At 38.7% G+C, this 20,384-nt stretch overlaps 4 protein-coding genes and 1 non-coding gene across 6 annotated transcripts; 3 read left to right on the top strand and 2 right to left on the bottom strand.

Annotated features, from left to right (window-relative positions):
• The first annotated feature begins 703 nt into the window (after positions 1 to 703).
• On the top strand, positions 704 to 810 carry LOC131002050 (small nucleolar RNA R71). The gene has a single exon (XR_009094132.1). It is a non-coding gene; the product is annotated as a small nucleolar RNA R71 (small nucleolar RNA).
• Positions 811 to 8,723: 7,913 nt separating this feature from the next.
• LOC130999363 (5-OH-xanthotoxin synthase-like) lies at positions 8,724 to 10,528 on the top strand. The gene is made up of 2 exons (XM_057924892.1): positions 8,724 to 9,025; positions 9,876 to 10,528. Exons 1-2 carry the CDS (start codon positions 8,837 to 8,839, stop codon positions 10,482 to 10,484), a joined length of 798 nt encoding a protein of 265 aa, XP_057780875.1. The 5' UTR covers positions 8,724 to 8,836; the 3' UTR covers positions 10,485 to 10,528.
• Positions 10,529 to 12,196: 1,668 nt separating this feature from the next.
• On the top strand, positions 12,197 to 13,153 carry LOC130998763 (cytochrome P450 71A1-like). Its single transcript, XM_057924169.1, has 2 exons — positions 12,197 to 12,211; positions 12,659 to 13,153. Exons 1-2 carry the CDS (start codon positions 12,197 to 12,199, stop codon positions 13,151 to 13,153), a joined length of 510 nt encoding a protein of 169 aa, XP_057780152.1.
• Positions 13,154 to 14,134: 981 nt separating this feature from the next.
• Positions 14,135 to 16,587, bottom strand: LOC130999344 (pentatricopeptide repeat-containing protein At1g62680, mitochondrial-like). Of its 2 annotated transcripts, none has more exons than XM_057924867.1 (2): positions 14,850 to 16,587; positions 14,135 to 14,666 (listed from the first exon to the last, which is right to left on the bottom strand). In XM_057924867.1, exon 1 carries the CDS (start codon positions 16,449 to 16,451, stop codon positions 14,871 to 14,873), a length of 1,581 nt encoding a protein of 526 aa, XP_057780850.1. In that variant the 5' UTR covers positions 16,452 to 16,587; the 3' UTR covers positions 14,135 to 14,666; positions 14,850 to 14,870. The 2 variants fall into 2 exon arrangements, with proteins under 2 accessions (XP_057780850.1, XP_057780851.1); XM_057924868.1 differs by having other exon boundaries at positions 14,135 to 14,655; positions 14,850 to 16,581.
• A 2,342-nt stretch (positions 16,588 to 18,929) lies between these two features.
• LOC130998761 (uncharacterized) lies at positions 18,930 to 20,382 on the bottom strand. Its single transcript, XM_057924168.1, has 3 exons — positions 20,166 to 20,382; positions 19,574 to 20,067; positions 18,930 to 19,484 (listed from the first exon to the last, which is right to left on the bottom strand). Exons 1-3 carry the CDS (start codon positions 20,380 to 20,382, stop codon positions 18,930 to 18,932), a joined length of 1,266 nt encoding a protein of 421 aa, XP_057780151.1.
• Positions 20,383 to 20,384: the final 2 nt, after the last annotated feature.

Below are 20,384 nucleotides of genomic sequence, written 5' to 3'. Positions count from 1 at the left end.
ATTCACGATTGTGTTGCTTGGGAATTGCCCTTGTTGGTGTTGATTGTTTATAGACTCGGCAATTTGTCCCACTTGTATCTCAAGCATTTTCAATTGCTTGGCTTGAGCCTCTAACTTCTCATCCGTTCTTGTCATGTGAGCTTGAGTCGTGGTCATGAACTTCATCAATATTTCTTCAAGGTTGAGCTTCTTCTCTTCCTTGATCATGCCATGGCTCACCGCAAATCCGGGCGGTGGTTGCAAGAAATTGTTTGGATTGCTATAGGAGAGGTTAGGGTGGCGGTTAGGTTGGAATCCTTGAGTGTATTGCCCTTGCCCTTGGTAGCCACCTTGTTGTTGGGGCCGAAAGTTCGCATAGCCTCGGTTGTTGTTGTTGTTGATGTAGTTCACATCCTCGAAGCTAGTTTGTTCTTCAACCACGGGCTCTACCCTTGACATTGATATAGCATCAATCTTGCTATTCATGGCGTTCAATTGAGCCGTCAAAAGAGCTATCGGATCCGAGCTTGTTGTAGCCGCCACCTTCTTCAAGATGATCCTCTCCGTTGGGAATTGATGGCAATTGGTGGCCAAGTTCTCTATGATGTGAGCGGCCTCCGCGTGGCTTTTCTCCAACAATGCTCCATTGGCCGATGCATTCATGTCTCTTTGCATCTCACCACTACACCCGGTGTAGAATACACAAATGATTGTGTTTTGATCTAAACCATGGTTAGGGCACTTCCTTAGCATCTCTTTGAATCTCTCCCAAGCTTCGTAGAAGGATTCTCCATCAAATTGGTGAAATTGGACTATGTCCTTCTTCATCTTCATGGTTCTACCCGGAGGGTAGAACTTGTTGAGAAACTTTTGAGCCATGTTCTCCCATGTAGTGATAGAACCACCCTCTAAAGATTGGTACCATGTCTTGGCCATGCCCCTTAGCGAAAAGGGGAAGAGTCGAAGTCGAATGGCATCCTCCGGGACTCCATTCATCTTGATGGTGCCGCATATCTCCAAGAAGTTTCCAAGATGTCCATTCGGGTCATCTTGGGAAAGACCGGTGAATTGGTTTTGTTGTACCATATTTATGAGGGCCGGCTTGAGCTCAAAATTTGTGGCGTTGATTCTCGGGGCATTCACTCCTCCTTGTTGGACAATGGGTTGGAACATATTGCTAATAGGTGGAGGTGGAGGTGTATTTCTTAGAGCTTCTTGCTCATTGATTTTCCCTTGCATGGCTTCTAATTGCATTTGAAGTTGACGGATTAAGTCGTGATTTTCCGCCATAGCTTCCTCCAACTCTCTATCTCTTCTTGTTCTTGCTTTGTTGTGTCGACAAAAAGCTTCAACCTCAAGGTTTATAGGTATAAGAGGTGCACCCTTAGATCTTGTGTTCATACACTACCTATCAACCAACAAGAACAAGAAGTCAAAACACAATCTTAAAATAGAAAACAAAAATTAAAGCAAGTAAAATGTCTAAAGTAGTTAAGCACAATGAAGCAAAATATCACAAGCAAAGAAACTAAACTAATCCCCGGCAACGGCGCCAAAAACTTGTTCGCTATTATTTTCACCACGCCGCAAGTATACGGGTAGTTGTAATATATGGAAGCAAGGTCGTATCCCACAAGGATTAGTAGTTCAATCTAGTGATTATCCTAATTCATTTTACTCGACTATTTAGACTAAACGATTGAGTGATTGGTTTGATTATCTAACTAAATACTTAACAAGTGCAAAGACAAATAAAAATCAAATAAGCAAAGTGGATAAATAAGATGATTAAGGCGATTTAGGGACTAGGCATCGATGATTAAGAAAAAGACTTCAATTATAACTCAATACTAATCTTGACGAACCTAATTATCTAGAGTGATCTCCCAACTGGTTTTAGCCCCCTCCCGGACGACTAAAACGGTAGATTACGGGTCATAGTTGCCGTCCCCGGTCAACTTCTAACCTATAACTCCCAAAAGCACACAAAGATCGACATACTCTCACCCAACTCTCAACCTCCCGGTTATCGAATTGATATGTTTCAAACACCTTATCTATTGCAATTATCCTCTCCCGATTCAAAGTGCAAATTAGAAATGCATAGAATATGGCCAACAATCCATACAAGAAATAAATCAAGGGTTTGAAAAGATAATGTGCAAATGAACAAACAAGATTTATATTGAGCATAAATAATCAATCCATTACAATAATCATCTAGCCTAATCCCCAAATCAAAGAGAAATTTAGCCTAACATGTTCAAACACAATAAATCAAAGTTAAAGGTGTACATAATGAAAGAGAGAGTAAGAAATGACAAATCCTATTTATGAGCTTCTTCTTCCTTCTCTTCTCTTCAATGGTCTTCAATGGTAGATGGGTGTGTTAAAGGAGGCTAGGGTTTTTGTGTGTGGAGTGTTGGGGAAGATGAGTGATGGAGAAGAAGAATAATGAGAGAAAAAGGGGGAAAATGGGGTTTAAGGGCTGAAAAACGCGACTCCGCTCTTTTCCCGCGGTCATGGCCCGCGCCCGTGGTGCTCAAACGTGGGCAAAACTCAGGGAACCCGCGGTCCCGCCCCGCGGCCGCGGGTGGTGACCGTGGGGGGACCCGCGGTCCCAGACCGCGGCCGCGGGTGGTGACCGCGGGACATCCCTGGACTTGAGCACTTAGCCCGCGGTCCCACCCCGCGGCCGCGGGTGGTGACCGCGGGCGATACATTCCCCACGACGCGTGACCGCGGCCGCGGCCTCTGTGCGCGGCTGACTTTGTCGGCCCCGTTCTCCCTCGTCCGAGCTCCGATTCGGGCGCCGTTCACGCTCATGGATTCCTCTCGAGACGTACTTCAATCCTATGCTCTCACAATTCTCCAATCAACTCTTGATTTGCCCTGAAAATACTCAAAAACTATACCAAGCAATCAAAACTTCATAAATACTAAATATTCGGGCACAAACAAGCATTCACAAGCAAAACATGAAGGGAAATGACAACAAAACATGTGGAATTGAGGTACGAAAACCATGTTTGTCAGTAAGTGACTGCAGATGTTGCGAAAATGAACAGCTGAAACAGGCTTGGTTAGGATATCTGCAAGCTGATCCTCTGCTCCAACATGACGAACTTCAAGTTCTTGTTTAAGAACTTTATCACGCACAAAATGCGCATCGATCTCGATGTGTTTAGTGCGAGCATGAAGTACAGGGTTAGATGCCATAGAAGTGGCACTGCGGTTATCACACCAAATGATTGGAGGTTGAGAAAGAGTATAACCAATCTCAGCAAGAAGTGATTTAATCCAAACAAGCTCCATTGAAGTATCAGCCAATGATCTATACTCAGCCTCTGTGGAACTTCTAGAGACCACGCTTTGTTTCTTGGAGCTCCAAGATAACAAGTTAGATCCCAGAAACACAAAGTACCCTCCAGTTGATTTCCGATCATCAATCGAACCAGCCCAATCAGCATCCGAGTAGGCACACAGTTGAAGATAAGGAGAAGAAGTGAACTTGAGGGAGTGGTGAAGTGTACCCTTTAGATAGCGCAAGAGCCTCTTGCAGGCTTTCCATTGGAGGTCGGTGGGAGCCTGCAAAAACTGGCTTAACTTGTTCACCATAAACGAGATATCAGGCCGAGTAATGGTTAAGTATTGCAAAGCCCCAATGGTGCTGCGGTAGAGCGTGGGATAAGCAAACAATTCACTATCATTTTGGTGGAGCTTTGTACCAGTATCATAGGGAGAAAGTTGCGGCTTGCTATCCATGAGATTTGTCTTGACAAGAAGATCACGAATGTACTTGGCCTGTGATAGATAAAAAACACCATCTTTCTTTATCACCTCAATGCCAGGAAGAAATTCACACTGCCAAGTGTCTTAAGTGCAAATTCATGAGATAAGGTTGTGATAAAACTCTTGACAAGATCACTGTCATCACCCGTGATAAGAATATCGTCCACATACACAAGTACAAGAAGTAACTTGCCTGCTTTCCGTAAGTAGAAAAAGGAGTGATCTGACGTAGAGTATTGAAAACCAAACCTTAGTAGATGATTTTTCAGCCTTTCATACCAGGCCCTTGGTGCTTGTTTGAGACCATATAGAGATTTCTTTAACTTGCAGATCCAATCAGGATGTGTGACATCTTCGAATCCAGGAGGTTGCTTCATGTAAACCGGCCTGTCTAAAAAACCATTTAGAAAGGCATTATTTATGTCAATATGTTGCACATCCCACTGAAATGCCGCAGCCAAAGAAAATAAGAGCCTTACGGACACAGGCTTTACAACCGGGCTAAAAGTTTCCAAGAAATCCAAACCTGCAAGTTGTTGAAAACCTTTGGCTACAAGCCGAGCTTTTAGCTTGTCAAGAGTATCATCAGCATGAAGTTTTACCCGATATACCCATTTACAATCAATCGGATTCACATCAGCAGATGGTGGGATGATATCCCAAGTATCCTTGAGTTTAATAGCCTCTATTTCAGCAGCCATGGCTTTGTACCACAGAGGGTTAGCAAGAGCTTCAGAGTCAGAGATAGGTTCAGTGAACTTTGTAGAAGATGGTGTGTGTGAGTCACTGGAGCCCGAGCAAGATGAATATGTGGAAGAAAAAATCTCTGTAGGAGATAAACTAGAGGTTGCGAGATAGATTTTTGGTTTGAATATACCACATTTTGAGCGTGTGGCCATTTTGTGAGTATTTTGAACTGGTGGAGGAGATGGAGATGGAGTGGGAACTGGAGAGTGATGAATAGATGATTGGGAAGATGATTGGGAATGTATGTGAGGTGAGTGAGTAGAAGAAGAAGTACTGGACTGGTTTTGTGGTGAGTTTGGAATAAGAGGTGAATTTGGATCTTGAGTAGATGATTGGGCAGAGGAAGAGGAAGATGAGCTGGATGAGTGTTGACTTATTGGTAATGGAGCAGGTAGAGGTACAGAGGGATAAGTATATGATGGAGTGGGTAAAGAGGTGGAGGTATCAGTGAGAGTATCATTGGACTGAAAGCAGGAAGCATAAGGAAACTCTGATTCATTGAACAGTACAGATTGAGCAATATATATACGACCTGAAGGATGAAGACATCTATACCCTTTATGCATAGGACTATAGCCTAAGAAAAGACATTTTGATGACCTAAATTGAAGTTTGGAGGTGTTGTAGGGCCTGAGGTAGGGAAAACAGCTACACCCAAATACTTTGAGCATAGTGTAATCTGGATTATGATGAAATAGAGACTTATAGGGAGTGGAGTTATTTAGAGAGGGTGTAGGTAGTCTGTTTATTAAGTATACAGCTGTGGTGAATGCATCCCACCAAAACTTATGTGGAAGTGATGCTTTAGCTAAGAGAGTTAGTCCAAGTTCTGCTATGTGCCTATGTTTTCTTTCTGCCCGCCCATTTTGTGGATGTGTATGTGGGCAAGGATGCCTAAAAACAATGCCTAGATTATCAAGGTAAGGTTTAAGAGGTCGATACTCGCCCCCCCAGTCAGATTGCACAGCTTTAATTTTTGTGTTAAACTGCCTTTCAACAAACAAGTGAAATTTTTGAAAAATAGAGAAGACCTCAGACTTTTGTGTTAAAGGAAAAATCCATGTAAACCTTGTATAGTCATCTAAAAAATGGACATAATACTTGTATCCATCAATTGAAAGAGTTGAACTCGGGCCCCAAACATCTGAATGGATCAATTGAAAAGGTGCTGTGGTTTTTATTGCTACTGATGGAAAACTAGTGGCATGAATTTTGCCTAGTGCACATGCATCACAAAAACTAGATAGAGAAGATTTTACAGTCATGTTGAGAGCCTTAAGAGCAGTACTAAGTACACTATTACAGGGGTGACCTAATCTAGCATGCCATAGGCTTACATCAGAGGTTTGTTGAGCTATGAGGCAGTTGGAGTGGACTGAAGATTTGATTGGGAGAGAGAGCTTTGTAAAGTCCAAATGATAGAGTCCTTGCTTAAGCCTGCCTTCCAGTAGTGTTTGGTGAGTGATATTGTCCTTAACAAAACAAGAATCAGAGTGAAATTCAAGATAAACTTGATTATCAGAAGTAAACTGAGAGATGCTAAGAAGACTTTTTGTAATGTGTGGAACAAACAGGATGTTATTAAGAGACAGAGTTTTTGAAGAGATAGTGCAGGGTAAGAGAGTAGAACCAACATGTGTGATAGGAAGTTTAGATCCATTACCTACTGTGATGGTTTCAGATCCATGATAAGGAGTTTGGCTTTGAAGATTACTCAGATCAGGAGTAACATGAGCAGAGGCTCCTGAATCCAAGTACCATTCAGCAGTTGATTGTGGAGTGGCTGAAGCTATAGTGAAAGCAGAGGGAGAAGTTTGAGTGGATTGAGATCTAGCAACCTGAGAAGAGTTAGTTTGCTGCAAGAAGTTGTTAGAAGCAGATTCAATAGAGGCAGTATGAACTTGAGTTTGAGGATTTGAAGGTGGAGTGGACTCAGGTCCAGTGAAGCTCACATCGAACCGTTTGTAGCATTTGTATGCTACATGATTAGTTTTGCCACAGAGTTGGCAAATCAGTTTATTGTTGGATGAAAACCTACCTCCTCCCCTTCCACGGTTGCTAGAACTTCTGCCAGAACGTCCACCACGATTACCAAAATTCTGCTGATACACCACATTTGCCTGTGGTTGAAGAGTGTGATTTACAGTAGCAGTGAGAGCTGATGCCTGATTTTGTAACCGTAGCTCATGAGTTTGAAGTGCAAATTGCACTTCATGAATAGTAAGTTCATCAGCACGAGAAGAGAGAAAAACGCTGATGCTTTGCAAATTCCGATCCTAATCCTTGAAGAATATAAGAGATAAGATCAGATTCAGATATAGGTTGACCTATATTGAACAATTGATCCGAGATTTCTCGGAATTTTAGAATGTATTCATCAACAGTAGCAGCTCCTTTCTTTAGAATTTGCAGCTGACTTCGTAGTTGCATTGCACGAGCCTTGGACTGTGAATGAAACACAGTCTCAAAAGCGCACCAGATTTGAGCCGCAGTAGTGCAGCGACCAATGTAGGCCATCATTTGCGGAGTGATGGAGGAGAGTAACCAGCTAAACATGAACTGATCTCGCCGCAACCAAGCGATGTAGCCTGGATTTGAATTTGGAGTGCGATTTGCATCTGTGGATGGGGATTCCAGAAATTGAGGAGGAGGATTGTTTTGAAGCAGTAGATCTTCAAAACCATAGGCTCGAGCAGTAGCAAGCACTTGAAATTTCCAGAAACTATAATTGTTGCGATCCAATTTTAGAGCAATTGGATGCATTTGGGGAAGATTTGAGCTGTTTGGAGTGGAGGAAGACATGACTGGAATGAAGAGAAACCGTCGTGAGAGAGAGAGAAGAGCGGAAGCAAGAGTTTTGTGGATCGAGAGAAAAAATTTAGAGGCTCGATACCATATTGAATTATGAGCTGGAGTGTAATTTCATGAGGGAAAAATCAAATTCTTCACTCCAGTATAGCTCTTATTTATAGAGCAAAGATTACATGTTGTGATTAAGTTACAAAGCGGTTACTATAGCTAACCTAAAGGCCACATCAGCAGCTAATCCTAACTAACCTGAGCTTAGTTAGTTAAAACAGAAAATATGATAGAAAATATGATAAAATCCTATTTCTAATAGTCATCCGCCGCCATCGATTTGAGTGAGACAATAATGTCGTTTGCTGCTAACACCGTCGCTAGAGTTGTACTCCCTCCGTCCCATTATTCATGGCTCGTATTCCTTTTTGGGCCGTCCCAAGCTACTTGGCTCGTTTCCTTTTTGGGACATAATTAAGGAACTATTAACAACTTAATTAAGGCAACTATATAAGGCAAAATTAGAAACCCTAAATCTACCCAACCCCCCTCCCGCCGCTCTCTGCTCTCTCTCTCTCATATGCGCCGCCTCCACCATCCTCCACCACCCTCAAGCCTCTCGCCTCCTCCACCGTCTCCACCACCCTCCTGCGCCCTCCATCATCCTCGGACCTCTCGCCTCCGCCGCCTCCACCATTCTCCTGTGCGCTCCACCGCCTCCACCATCCTCCTGCGCGCCTCCACCACCCTCAACCCTCCCGTCTCCTGCGCCGCTACCACCATCCTCCTGCGCGCTCCACCGCCTCCACCACCCTCAGGCCTCTCGACTCCTGCGCCGCCTCCACCGCCTCCACCACCCTCCTGCCTCGTGCCTCGAACACCCTCCACCGCCTCGCGTCTCCACCACCCTCCCACGCCGCCTCCACTGCAAAACCCTAAGATTTCTTTTTGTAGAGGTTCCACCGCCTCCACCCTCCACTACCTCTATCCAAACAGATTTCTGATTTTGGTTGTTTTGATTTTGAAATTTTAATTTTTGATTTTTGTTGATTTTGAAGTTTTGAGTGTTGATTTTTGCTGCTGTTGTTGTTGGCTCTGTTGCTGTTAATCGGAGCATTTTTTGGGGAAAATGGTGTTGTTGGCTCTGTTGCAGATTTTGGGGGAAAATGGTGGTGTTGTAGATGGTGGTTGTAACCTCGCCGGTGTTAAGAGTGGCGGCGCCGGCACCGGATTTTGGGGGGGAAATGGCGGTATTGTAGATACTGTGTACTTGATTAACAACTACTAAAATCAATTTAAGATAACACTAATTATATGACTCACACCTTATTTCCCTTAATTTTTGTCTCCTAAATACCCGTGCCGAAAAGTTTTGAGCCATGATTAACGGGACGGAGGGAGTATTAGGGAAGAGCTATGGAAATTTCTTCCACCTTCTTCACGATGCAGAGGCTGTTCTTGGGGATTTATTCATGGAGATTTCTTGCCTTGGCTTCGATGGATTGATAATCTCTCTGGTATGGCGGCGAAGCTGGATAAGATTTTTCAAGACATGGATGCTTTCTGTGAAGAAGTGATTGAAGAGCACATGAAGCCGAATAGGCCGAAATCTATGGAAGGAGACATCATCGATGTTATGCTAAGGATGAAAAGAGATGGATCGGCTTCGTTTGATATCACACTTGATCACATCAAAGCACTACTTGTGGTAACGTTTCCATTAATATTTAAGTATGGGAGATATGTATATATATATATATATATAAATATATATATTGGTAAGAGTTATAAGTAAAAATAAGTAAAAACATACTCCCTTCATTCTCCATATTCATACATACCTTCTTCCAGCAAGAGTTTTAAGAAAAAGTTGTTTAAAGTATATTGATAGTGGAGAAAATTAATGTCACACATTAAGAGTACTGTTGAGTAGATTGTGGATAAATAAGTGTAAGTTATAAGGATAAAATTGTACTCCATCCGTCCCACGAATCTTGATACATTTGTTTTCGGCACAGGAATTAAGGAATTGTAGATTAGTGTTTTAAGTGTGTAGGTAATAAAGTAGAAAAGTGATAAAGTAGAAGTGCGCGGGTATTAAAGTAGAATTAAAAGTCATAATTAAGTATAATTAAGAACCCTTATTTTTTAGTTAATTGTTACTATATTTAGAAATGCATCAAGCTTCGTGGAACGGCCCAAAAAGAAATATGCATCAAGATTCGTTGGACGGAGGAAGTATAAATTAGTATTTGAAAATAGGATGTGCATAAATTTGAGAGACGTACCAAAAAGAAAAGTATGCATAAATATGAGAGACAGAAGGGGTATAAAAAGTATTCAGTCTCTTATTATTTTATGCTTTAGCGTGTAGGTGTGCATTAGGTCAAAATGAGTATCTTTTATTATTAGTTCTATTTAAATGTTGAGTTAATTATTACTACCAATATTAAAGGATTTAAATTAAAATCATTATTCACTAGGGTTTCAATACAAATGTAGATAAAATTGTACAAAAACACAAGCACATACACTAGGGTTTTGAGCATGCCTTGCAGGGTATAATAATCGGAGGCAGCGATGGGACTGCAACTGCTTTAGAGTGGGCGCTAACGGCGTTGATGAAGAAGCCTTCGTCGATGAAGAAAGTGCAAGCGGAGATAAGGCAGTTGGCCGGAAAGAAAGAGATGATCGATGAAGAAGACATAGAGAAACTCCCATATTTGAGGGCAGTTGTGAAGGAGACTTTGAGATTGTTTCCACCTGGTCCACTTTTACTCCCAAGAGAGACTATCAAGAAATGTAGTATAAATGGTTATGTGATTGAAGGTGGAACAATGGTGTATATCAATGCTTGGGCTATTGCAAGAGACCCCACCACGTGGGAAAATGCAGATGAGTTCTTGCCGGAGAGATTCTTGGCGGCTGAGATCGACGTGAGGGGTCAGAATCCGAAGGTGATTCCGTTTGGATTTGGCCGGAGAGGGTGTCCTGGGATTGGAATGGGTATGTCTGCAATCGAACTTGCATTGGCAAATGTTTTGCACAAATTTGAATGGGAATTGCCTCATGGAATGAAGGAGGAAGACATTGATTTCGATTCCGAGCCTGGATTTGGATTGCATAAGAAGAATGCTCTTCGCCTTGTTGCCAAAGTTGTGATGTAAAAAATAAAAGAATTTTAATTACCATATTTATGGTATTCCGACTATATATATATATATATATATATATATATATATATAGGGATGGGCTAGGGTGAAAACACCCCTTAGTGTATAAAATAGGAATAAATCCTAACCATTGATCTATTATATTGGACGGTCTAGATTAGAATTTTATTAATTCGTCGGTTCAAATTCACTACACTACTGAATCATGCATAGTTTTCGATTGAGGCTATTTTAGGCAAAAATAAAAATAAAAATCGGCTAGTGATCTGCACCAACCTTCATCCTAAAATAGTGCCCAATTAAATATTGATATGATTGCAATCACGTTGGAGATTAAATAACATATTAAAATATTTTGTGCAATCAATGTAAATCAATTACACTGTGAGTTGCTTCCCTTGCTTTTTTTTTTCGATTTTCACTGCGGATTCAATCAGACAAGTTTAATCGGAAAAAATACAAGCAGCCGAGGTTTATATTCTGTGTTAATGGCGAAGACCTAATCTAATCCCCCCGGTGAGTGCGACGAGGCTTCGTCCGATTCTTTGTTTTAAATGAATTTAAAAAATTTATTTTCCGGTGTGTTATTTAATCATCGATTCATTAAATTTTTTAAATGAATTAAAAAGTTTAATTGCATGAATTATTTTAGCAATTTCTAAATTGGATTAAAATAATTTTAATCCGATTCAAGAATTGCTAAAATAATTTTTGATTCGTGTTGTATCAACACGTAATGCATGCAATTTAATTTTCAATTCGTGCTGTATCAAAACATAATTCATAACTAATATGACTACGATATTCACACATGTAATGAATCACACAATTGATTGCATGAATTATTTTAGCAATTCATGAACCAGATTAAAATAATCTTCGATTCGTGCTGTATCAACATGTAAGGCATGCAATTTAATATTCAATTCGTGTTGTATCAAAACGTAATTCATACAATTTAATTTTTGATATGTTATGTAACAACACGTAATTCATGCAATTTAATTTTTGATTTGTTCAATGTAATTTTCGATTTGTTCAATTTTCGATCTGCTCTGTGTTCTGCATATATGAAAAAGTGAAATCCAAATTTATATAAGGTATGAAGATTTGATTTGATATGGCAATAATGCGATTAATTAAATAAGATATGGTAACTAATAATGAATAATTAAAATGACATCCCTATCCTCTCAGCATCTAAACGTGTAAATATAGGCTATCAATTGGGATTAAATCTGGCCATAGGATCTAGACAAATCAATGGGTGAGATCGGTTCCTATTTTATACAAAAAAAAACTGTTTTTATTTTAGCCCACCTCTATATATATATATATATATAGTACTCCCTCCGTCTCATTAAATTAGTCTCTAATTATTTTATTTTGGGATGCCCCAAAAACATAATCCACTTTTCTAATTAATATATAGTACTATATAAAAATATTGTTTTTCACTAAATTAACCTTATTTAATGTTTCACTTAAATATGAAAATATTACGTGTTATTGCAAAAATATATCGTATAATACGTGTTAACTATTCACATATATCGTTTTTGGGTAGGAATGTCAATCAGGTCAACCCGATCGAATTCGGGTTAGGTTTATTGGGTTGTCGGGCAATTCAATTACGATTCATTCGAGTTGCAATTTTTTCGTACTAGAAAATCTCAACACTAATTAACAAAAAATTTCTAGGTTTCATGCTAACCAGTCTGGTCAGTCGGGCATGAAAATTTATAAAATGAAATTAATATGTTTATCTTTATAATTATATAATTGTAACATCTACTTACGTGATAATTAATCGGTAACTCTTAGATAAATAAGAATATCCATATTTTTATTAAATAATTATCAATTTCTAATTACATGTATAAGTTTAAAATAAAAACATTGCGAATCAAATTATGAGTAAAACTTTCGAATATGAAATCAAAATATATCTCACAAACATATGAAAAGATCTTGTAGTTGCTAACTTTGAAAAATTTAGCAACGAAGTTTGAAAACCAATTAATAAGTCATGCCAGCTCATTCATTTTCAAGTGAAGTCATGCCAACTCACTCATTTTAAGGTCAGCCTTTATTGGGCTCAAACTATCCGAGCTGTGATATAAATTTTCAGCCTTAACCTGACCTAATTGTCGGTTTATTCGAGCCAGATTGACATCCCTACCTACCTACCTACCTACCTACAGGGTGTAATAATAATCGGAGGCAGCGATGGGACTTCTGCTGCTTTAGTGTGGGCGTTGATGAAGAAAGTGCAAGCAGAGATAAGGCGATTGGTCGGAAAGAAAGACATAGAGAAACTCCCAAGAGAGACTATCAAGAAATGTAGCATAAATGGTTATGAAATTGAAGGTGGAAGTATGGTGTTTATCAATGCTTGGGCTATTGCAAGAGACCCCACCACGTGGGAAAATGCAGATGAGTTCTTGCCGGAGAGATTCTTGGCGGCTGAGATCGACCTGAGGGGTCAGAATCCGACGGTGATTCCGTTTGGATTTGGCCGGAGAGGGTGTCCTGGGATTGGAATCCCCATGTTTGAAATCGAACTTGCATTGGCAAATGTTTTGTGCAAATTTAAATGGGAATGGCAATGCATAAGAAGAATGCTCTTCCCCTTGTTCCTAAACTCATTTAGTAAAGCTTGATAAATAAACGGATCAAACGTGAGCTTGGTAGTTAGCTCGTTAAGTAATTTAGTTTGAAAATATAATAAATTATTACTAGGTACAATTTACATTTATATACTCCTATAATTAGTAATGATTGTAACAAATTTCTAACTAACTCTATTTGTTATAAGAAAATAATTAATGTACTTATTATGTTATTATGAAGTAAAGTAATTTATTTTCAAAATAGAACAATTAATTTTTTGAACATAAATTTAGATTGTTCGTTTAAGCTCGTGAGCCTTGAAGTATTCGATAAATAAACTTCGAGATTCAACATGATGATAAATAACTAAACTTGAGCTTAATAGTACGTATTCGTCTCGGCTTGATTCGATCAACCCCTAATTACGAAAATACTTTAACCAATTCTTATTATTATCTATACTAATAGAAAAATAGCCTAAGGCATCCTAAGGCACAACTTGTGGATTGCCTATTTAATTTTACCCATATTACATATTTTATTTTAAGGCTATTTTACATATTATATATTTAGGGTGTGTTTACTTTGGTAGTAAAATTTTCATTTGAAACGGATGGATAAGAAAAGGTGAGATAATATTATCTTTTTCTCCTTTTTTTGATCATGTGTTTACTTTGTTAGAAATAGATGGATAAACAAATTGAAATGTTGGAAAATATTTTCACACCCTCCCAATAGAATAATATTATCCAACATTTGTAAGAAAATGAGTGAAAAGGAGCTGCCCGAATAAATTTTCCAGCCTGGCCGGAGAAAATTGTCCATCATAGGAAACAAGTGAAAATGATGAAAAATACTAGTATACTTTTTCTAACATTTTCTATCAAAGTAAACAAACCCTTATAAGAATATATTAATTCATTAAATATTACACATAATCTATGTGATATATATCTATAGCTATTGATAGGGCTCATAGATAAATATACCCATTCAATAAATTATCTAATAAAAGTAATGAATTAATAAACTTTTTAAAATAATAGATTATCAAACAAAATAACATTAATTACATGTACAACATACGTTCTTTCTGCTAGTAGATAATAAACGAGCACATAGATTTTTATGTTTGATATAAAACCTCATATTCAATTCATGAATCAGAGGCATCATTATCCCATACACTTAAGCTTGCACACACACCACATACAAATGCCATATATTCGCCATCTATATCTACAACATAAACACTAACATATACTCCATAGCAGCCTCTGCCCCAATTGCGGCAACGCTCTCCTCTTTCATCGCTACTGAACCCTCCTTCCCCTGCTCCCGCTCCCTCGCCATCCCCTTCTTCCGCTTCAATCCCAGCCGTGTCCACCCGGCGTCTTTTTTCTTCGTTTTTAGGTGGGCCAAGACTAAGAAGGGCGGCGGCAACAACGCCGTTTCCCAATCAGTAGTGTAACGATGCATTTAGGAATGCCACCTGCTGCAACAATGTGTGCATTTGGAAAACAAACACAGCATGACATATCGCAACCACATTCTGGTACAGATCTACAAGTTAGCAAAATAAAAACCAGCAGTTTCAATACAAGTTTTAGCAAAACTGCATTCCAAAAAATAAAAAGTTTACAGTCTCTTATGCAAAAAGAATGGTATGTTGGCCAAAAAAACACAAGGAAACACACAATAATATTATAACTGTATTGATATTATCACGCTGTCGAAATCACTAACCTCGTATCAAGAAGAAACGGACTATGACACAGTATCCTTGGGAGCAAGGTACATCATCAATTTGAGAAAGAAATCATCTCCACTCTGTTCAATTGGCACCGAAGAAGTTGGAGAATCTGCTGATAATCCCTTTTGGCGCATTTCTTCCACGAATGATGTTGCCTTGTGAAGCTCATTTTGCTTTAGCAAACTTCGGATGATAATGTTGTATGTTACACGATCAGGCTCACAGCCACGGTTCTTCATCTCTACAAGCAAACGTTCTGCCTCCTCCACATATTCTTCTCGACAAAGTGAATCAATGATCATTGTATATATCCAAACATTAGGCTGCAAACCTTTAGAAGGAAGTTCCCTCAAAAGATCTCTTGCAACATCACGTTTGCCATTTTTGCATAATCCATCAATTAGCGAGCCATAAATGACTATGTCAGGAGTAAATCCTTTCACATTAATCTTGTGGAGTAACGAAAGAGCTTCATCAATCTCCCCATTCCAACACAACCCATCCAATAATATACTATATGTATGCAAGTCGGGATGTATGTGTTGAGCTTCCATATCCTCAAAAAGCTTCCACCCCTCAACAAATCTATCTTTCCTAAATAATGCATGTATCATGGTATTATAAGTATGTGCATTATGCTTCAAACCTTTACCCGGAATTTCAAGAAAAAGAAGCCAAGCTTCATCGAGGCTCCCTTTCTTGCAATATCCATTGATTAAGCTACCATAGGTAACAACATTGGGTTTAAGACCCCTCTCTACCATGAGATCGAGTAGTTTCTTTCCTCTCTCAATTTCACCTTTCAAACAAAACCCATCAATAAGCGAAGAATATGTGATGACATTGGGAAAAATATTTTGTTGCGTCATAGTTTTCAATATCTTCCCAGCCTCTTCCATCTTTCCTTCTTTGCAAAATCCGTCAATTAACGCACTATAACTCCAAACGTCGGCTCTAAAGCCACTACTTTCTAATCTAAGAAGCTGTTCATGGGCTGCCATGACCTGTCCAACTTTGCACAACCCATCTATAATATGGAGAATCATAACACCATTTGGCTCGCAAAGATTTAAATCCAGAACCTTTTCGAACAATTTCACAGCTTCAGCCTCCTTATCGTTCATAAAAAACCCTTTAATGAGAGTGGCGATAGTCACGACATTTGGTTCGTAACCACTCTTAAAAAAGAATCCCATTATAGCAACACCAGAGTTTATATCTTTCAGGAGACAACAACAGTTGACAGCAATAGTCATCGTGTAAACATCAACAGGGACACCCATCCTAAGCATTTCATCGAACACATAAAGGGCAAAAGAGTATTGCTCAATCTTTACACTAACACTCATAAGTTTATTATACGCGAGAACAGAAGCCTCCAGCCGCATACTCTTCATTTTTTGAAACAATTCAATAGCATCATTTAATTCTTTAACACAACCGAAATCGATGCTGGGACGCTTAGGTTGAAAAGCCTGGGAAGAGAAGAGAGAGAACGGAGGAGAGAGAATACCCGATTTATGCGACCATCGATTGAGAAATCCTCTTCCATGAATGAGATCGATTGCAGAAACAGCTGCTCTTCTGCTCATCATCCTTAATCGGCGGCGAGGTTTTAATGTGAAGAAAGGGAAACTGCGAGATTGCGCTGAGATTTAATGTGAGGAAAGGGAGACTGCGAGATTAGATCTGAACAAAGGTAGCAAGTGAGAGAGAAGGGTTTCAATAAATAAAAAAACTCAGTCAAATATTATTATAAACTAATTTCAACAATCACCATTAGAATTGTTCTTTCAACGAAAAAAATATAAATTCAGTTAAATATCTATAAATTAATTTCAACAATCATCACCATAATTATCTTTAATTATTTATATTAAAATTCAGTTTTTCAAGTTGGGTTTAGTGTGTATATGAGTGGTTTTTGAAGTAGTGCATCTGTATTTATTTATTTATTGTAATTTCCAATTTTAAGTTTAGAAAAGTGTATTTAACTTTAAATTGTATATATCCATCTTTTAATAATGTTAATTGATTGGAACGTATCAAATACAAATTTAAGAATAATAAGGTGAAAAAATAGAGTCTAACTTTATCAAAATAAATTGGCAATGCAAGGTAGGTAACAAGTTAAATATAATGCAGACCTTAAGGTTAAAAAAGTCTCGTCATTATTAAACTGCTTTCATAGGATAATTTTACAAGTGGATTTTTAAAATGGCCACTTTCATATTGTAAAATTAAAAATTATCCACTAAGATAAAAATATTAAAAAATGGACATTATTACCAAAATACCATTCACATTAAAAATTAAAAAAATATCCACTTCATTTTAACCTTTAAACACCACTCCTTTAAAAAATCTCGCATTTCACAACCAAGACTGAATTCACAACTAGTCGAATTTACAACCATAATTTAATTCACAATCAGAATTATTTGATTGTGAATTCACAACTAGTCAAATTCACAACAAGAATTTTTTGGTTGTGAATTCACAACCAGTCAAATTCATAATCAAAATTTAATTCACAATCAGAATTTTTTGGTTGTGAATTCACTGATTGTGAATTTACAACCAGTCGAATTCACAATCAGAATTTAATTCACAACCAAAACTTTTTGGTTGTGAATTCACAACTAGTCGAATTCACAATCAAAATTTAATTCACAGCCAGAATTTAATTCACAACCATAATTTATTTTGGTTGTGAATTCAAATAATTGTGAATTTGAGTTTTTAAAGTTTGAATTCACAACTAAAACTAGAATTTATTTTTGATTGTGAATTCGGGTTTTAATTGTGAATTCATGGATCTGGTTGTGAATTCATAAATATTATGTTGTGAATTTATCAAGCTGGTTGTGAATTCAAGAACATTAAGTTGTGAATTCATAGATTTAATTGTAAATTCAAGAACTTTAATCAATTATCGAAAATCTCTTTATCTTTTAATTGATCTATACACTCTCAAAATATCAGTTAAATACTCCCTCCGTCCATGATTCAGTGCCCTGTTTGGCCTTTAAAAAGTGTCCACAATTGAATGCCCTGTTTTGTTTTTTGTACCCTTTTACCCTCCCTCTTTATTTAAAATTGCTACCCTTTGCCATTCATTACCCCACCCCTCTCTCTGAATCGATTGAATTCGTGCCTGAAACTGAAACTGGGTCGAAGTCGGAGTCGTCGTTGCTCCCTGTCACCGGATCACAGTCGTCGCCACCGGAATCCGAAGCGGCGCCATGGATGCTGCCGGGAACCGAGGTAGCCTCCATCCCTCACTCTGAATCGGAGCAGATTTTGCCTCCTTACGAATGCGGACCATGGTTGCTACCGGAAACTGAGCCGGCATCTCTCTGAACAAATTAGAAGAGAGAAGGAAAAGGCCAAGCGAATTGCAGCCCTCCGAGAATCTTTCAGACGCGATCGGGAAGAGGCACAACGAATCGCCGAAATCAGAGAGTCTTTCAGACGTGATCGGGAAGAGGCCGAGCGATTAAGGTGATTTCGTTCTGTGATTGTTGTTTTCTTTGGTGGGGATTGGCTGGTGATGCCTTGTTATGCTATGTTGTTGTGCTTTGGTGGGGATTGGCTGGTGATGCCTTGTTATTCTATGTGATTGCTGCCGAATGTGTGTCTTTGCTGCCGATTGTGTGTCTTTGCTGCCGATTGCATGTTCTGCTGTATTGGTGTTGTCTTTGTGTATCTAAGGTGCCAATTTGTGTATCTAAGGTGCCAATTTGTGTATCTAAGGTGGTGCCAATTTGTGTATCTAAGGTGCCAATTTGTGTATCTTTGGTGGGAAGCTGACCCTGTGATGCCTTCTTATCTGTGTATCTATGTGTATCTATGAGTAAGCTGGCCCTGTGATGACTTTATAGTCTGAGGGTTGTTTGTATTCAGCCATCAATTCACTCTTGGAGGTTGAATATAAACAAAATTATGCAGTCAATGATGCTAAAGAAATGGCAGAGACTAATATGCTTACAAAAAAATGATTTACATTACAAACACATCAAAAGATTGTTCATTGTGTTTGTATGTGTAAACCCTGCCCTAATCTATACAGTCTATTCAGTGATGTCAACCTGCTCCAGCCCTTCTATGACTGCTCCAAGGTTGTAAATTTCTCCCTCTGCACTTGCATCCAACTCCAGAAACTGTAGTGTTTCCCTTACAAGTGTTTCTTCAACTTGAATGCAATCTGGTAACAACCCCAGTCTTGAGAGTCTTTCTTTGTTCATGTGTGGAATTTTGTAGTCATTTCCTCCCCTTGCCTTGATGATTTCATGGTAACAACTTTGCAAAGTAATGAACACATGGTTTAGCTTCTCTGGTGGGTATTCATCATATGCATCTTTAACATTCTTGAGTAACTCTTCCATATTCCCTGCTGGTTTTTGATCCTTCAATGTCTGTATTGCTCTGAAAAACCCTAGGTCATTGACATTTGTATCCGGTGAATTAGCAGGCTGGCATACTAGTTGGAATTTAAAACCATCAGTATTTGCAACCGCTAAAAAGTCTGGATCATTGGGTTTTATGTGGGGTTTTGCATTGTCTTGTTGGATATATATGTGCTTGTTTGCTCCCACTGGCCACTTAGCTTTAAAGTTAGGTATCATCTGCCAAAAGGTAATAAAAAGGGCTAAATGATGAAACTTTAACAGTTTCTGATAGCAGACAGTAATAAAAAGAAAAAGTAACAGCTGACCTCTTTTAAAAGACAACATTTCATCACTTCCTTAGTAACTGCTCTGATTGGCTTCACTTCCATGGTACCTTTCATTCTGTTTTTTGAATTCCGTTGTGCTGCCTCCATGGTTGTGAAAGGAAATATCTCAAACTTTCCATCAAATATGCATCTGCCATCTAGGCCAAATATTGGTCGGACAACGGCACACATAAACATAATCTTTTCAATGTACCTCTTTGATTTGCATGTACGATATGGTTCCCCTTCATCCGGCAGCAGGTAATACCTATCATTGGTTTTGGTACGGTAAAACCACTTCTCATCGATGTGAATGGTGTTGTACATTGTTTGAAACTTTATAAAACCATCTTCACTTATTGAACTAAGCTGATTTAGGCTCCACTTCAGTCTTGACAGCCTATTCTGTGGGGTAAGAAAGGGTTTTATTGCATTTGTGTGTGGTTTAAGCTTTTTCTCCTTCACCCACTTGTGAATCAAAGATTTTGACACACCTAGGTTTGTAGACATGACTCTCATTGATGACCTTTGAAGCACAGAAAGATTCTTGATTTTTTCAACATCTACTTGCATCTTGTTTTTGATTAACTACCTTTTCTGATGGATTTTACTTGTATAGGTACACCACAAGCTCTTTGCTTTGACACTTGGCTCCAAATCCTCCAAATTGTCTTCAAATCGACTTTGAAGAGGGTTGCTGCCTCTTTTTTGGCACCAAATTCGAGCTTCCCTCCAAGGCTATGCTCAAGAAGCCACTGTGCTAACTTATTTCTTTCATCATCCTCGATTCTAGCTCTATGTATGACCATTT

Source organism: Salvia miltiorrhiza, chromosome 8 (genome assembly GCF_028751815.1).
Source record: "Salvia miltiorrhiza cultivar Shanhuang (shh) chromosome 8, IMPLAD_Smil_shh, whole genome shotgun sequence".
NCBI lineage: Eukaryota > Viridiplantae > Streptophyta > Magnoliopsida > Lamiales > Lamiaceae > Salvia > Salvia miltiorrhiza.
This window is presented reverse-complemented; position numbering and strand designations above follow the sequence as displayed.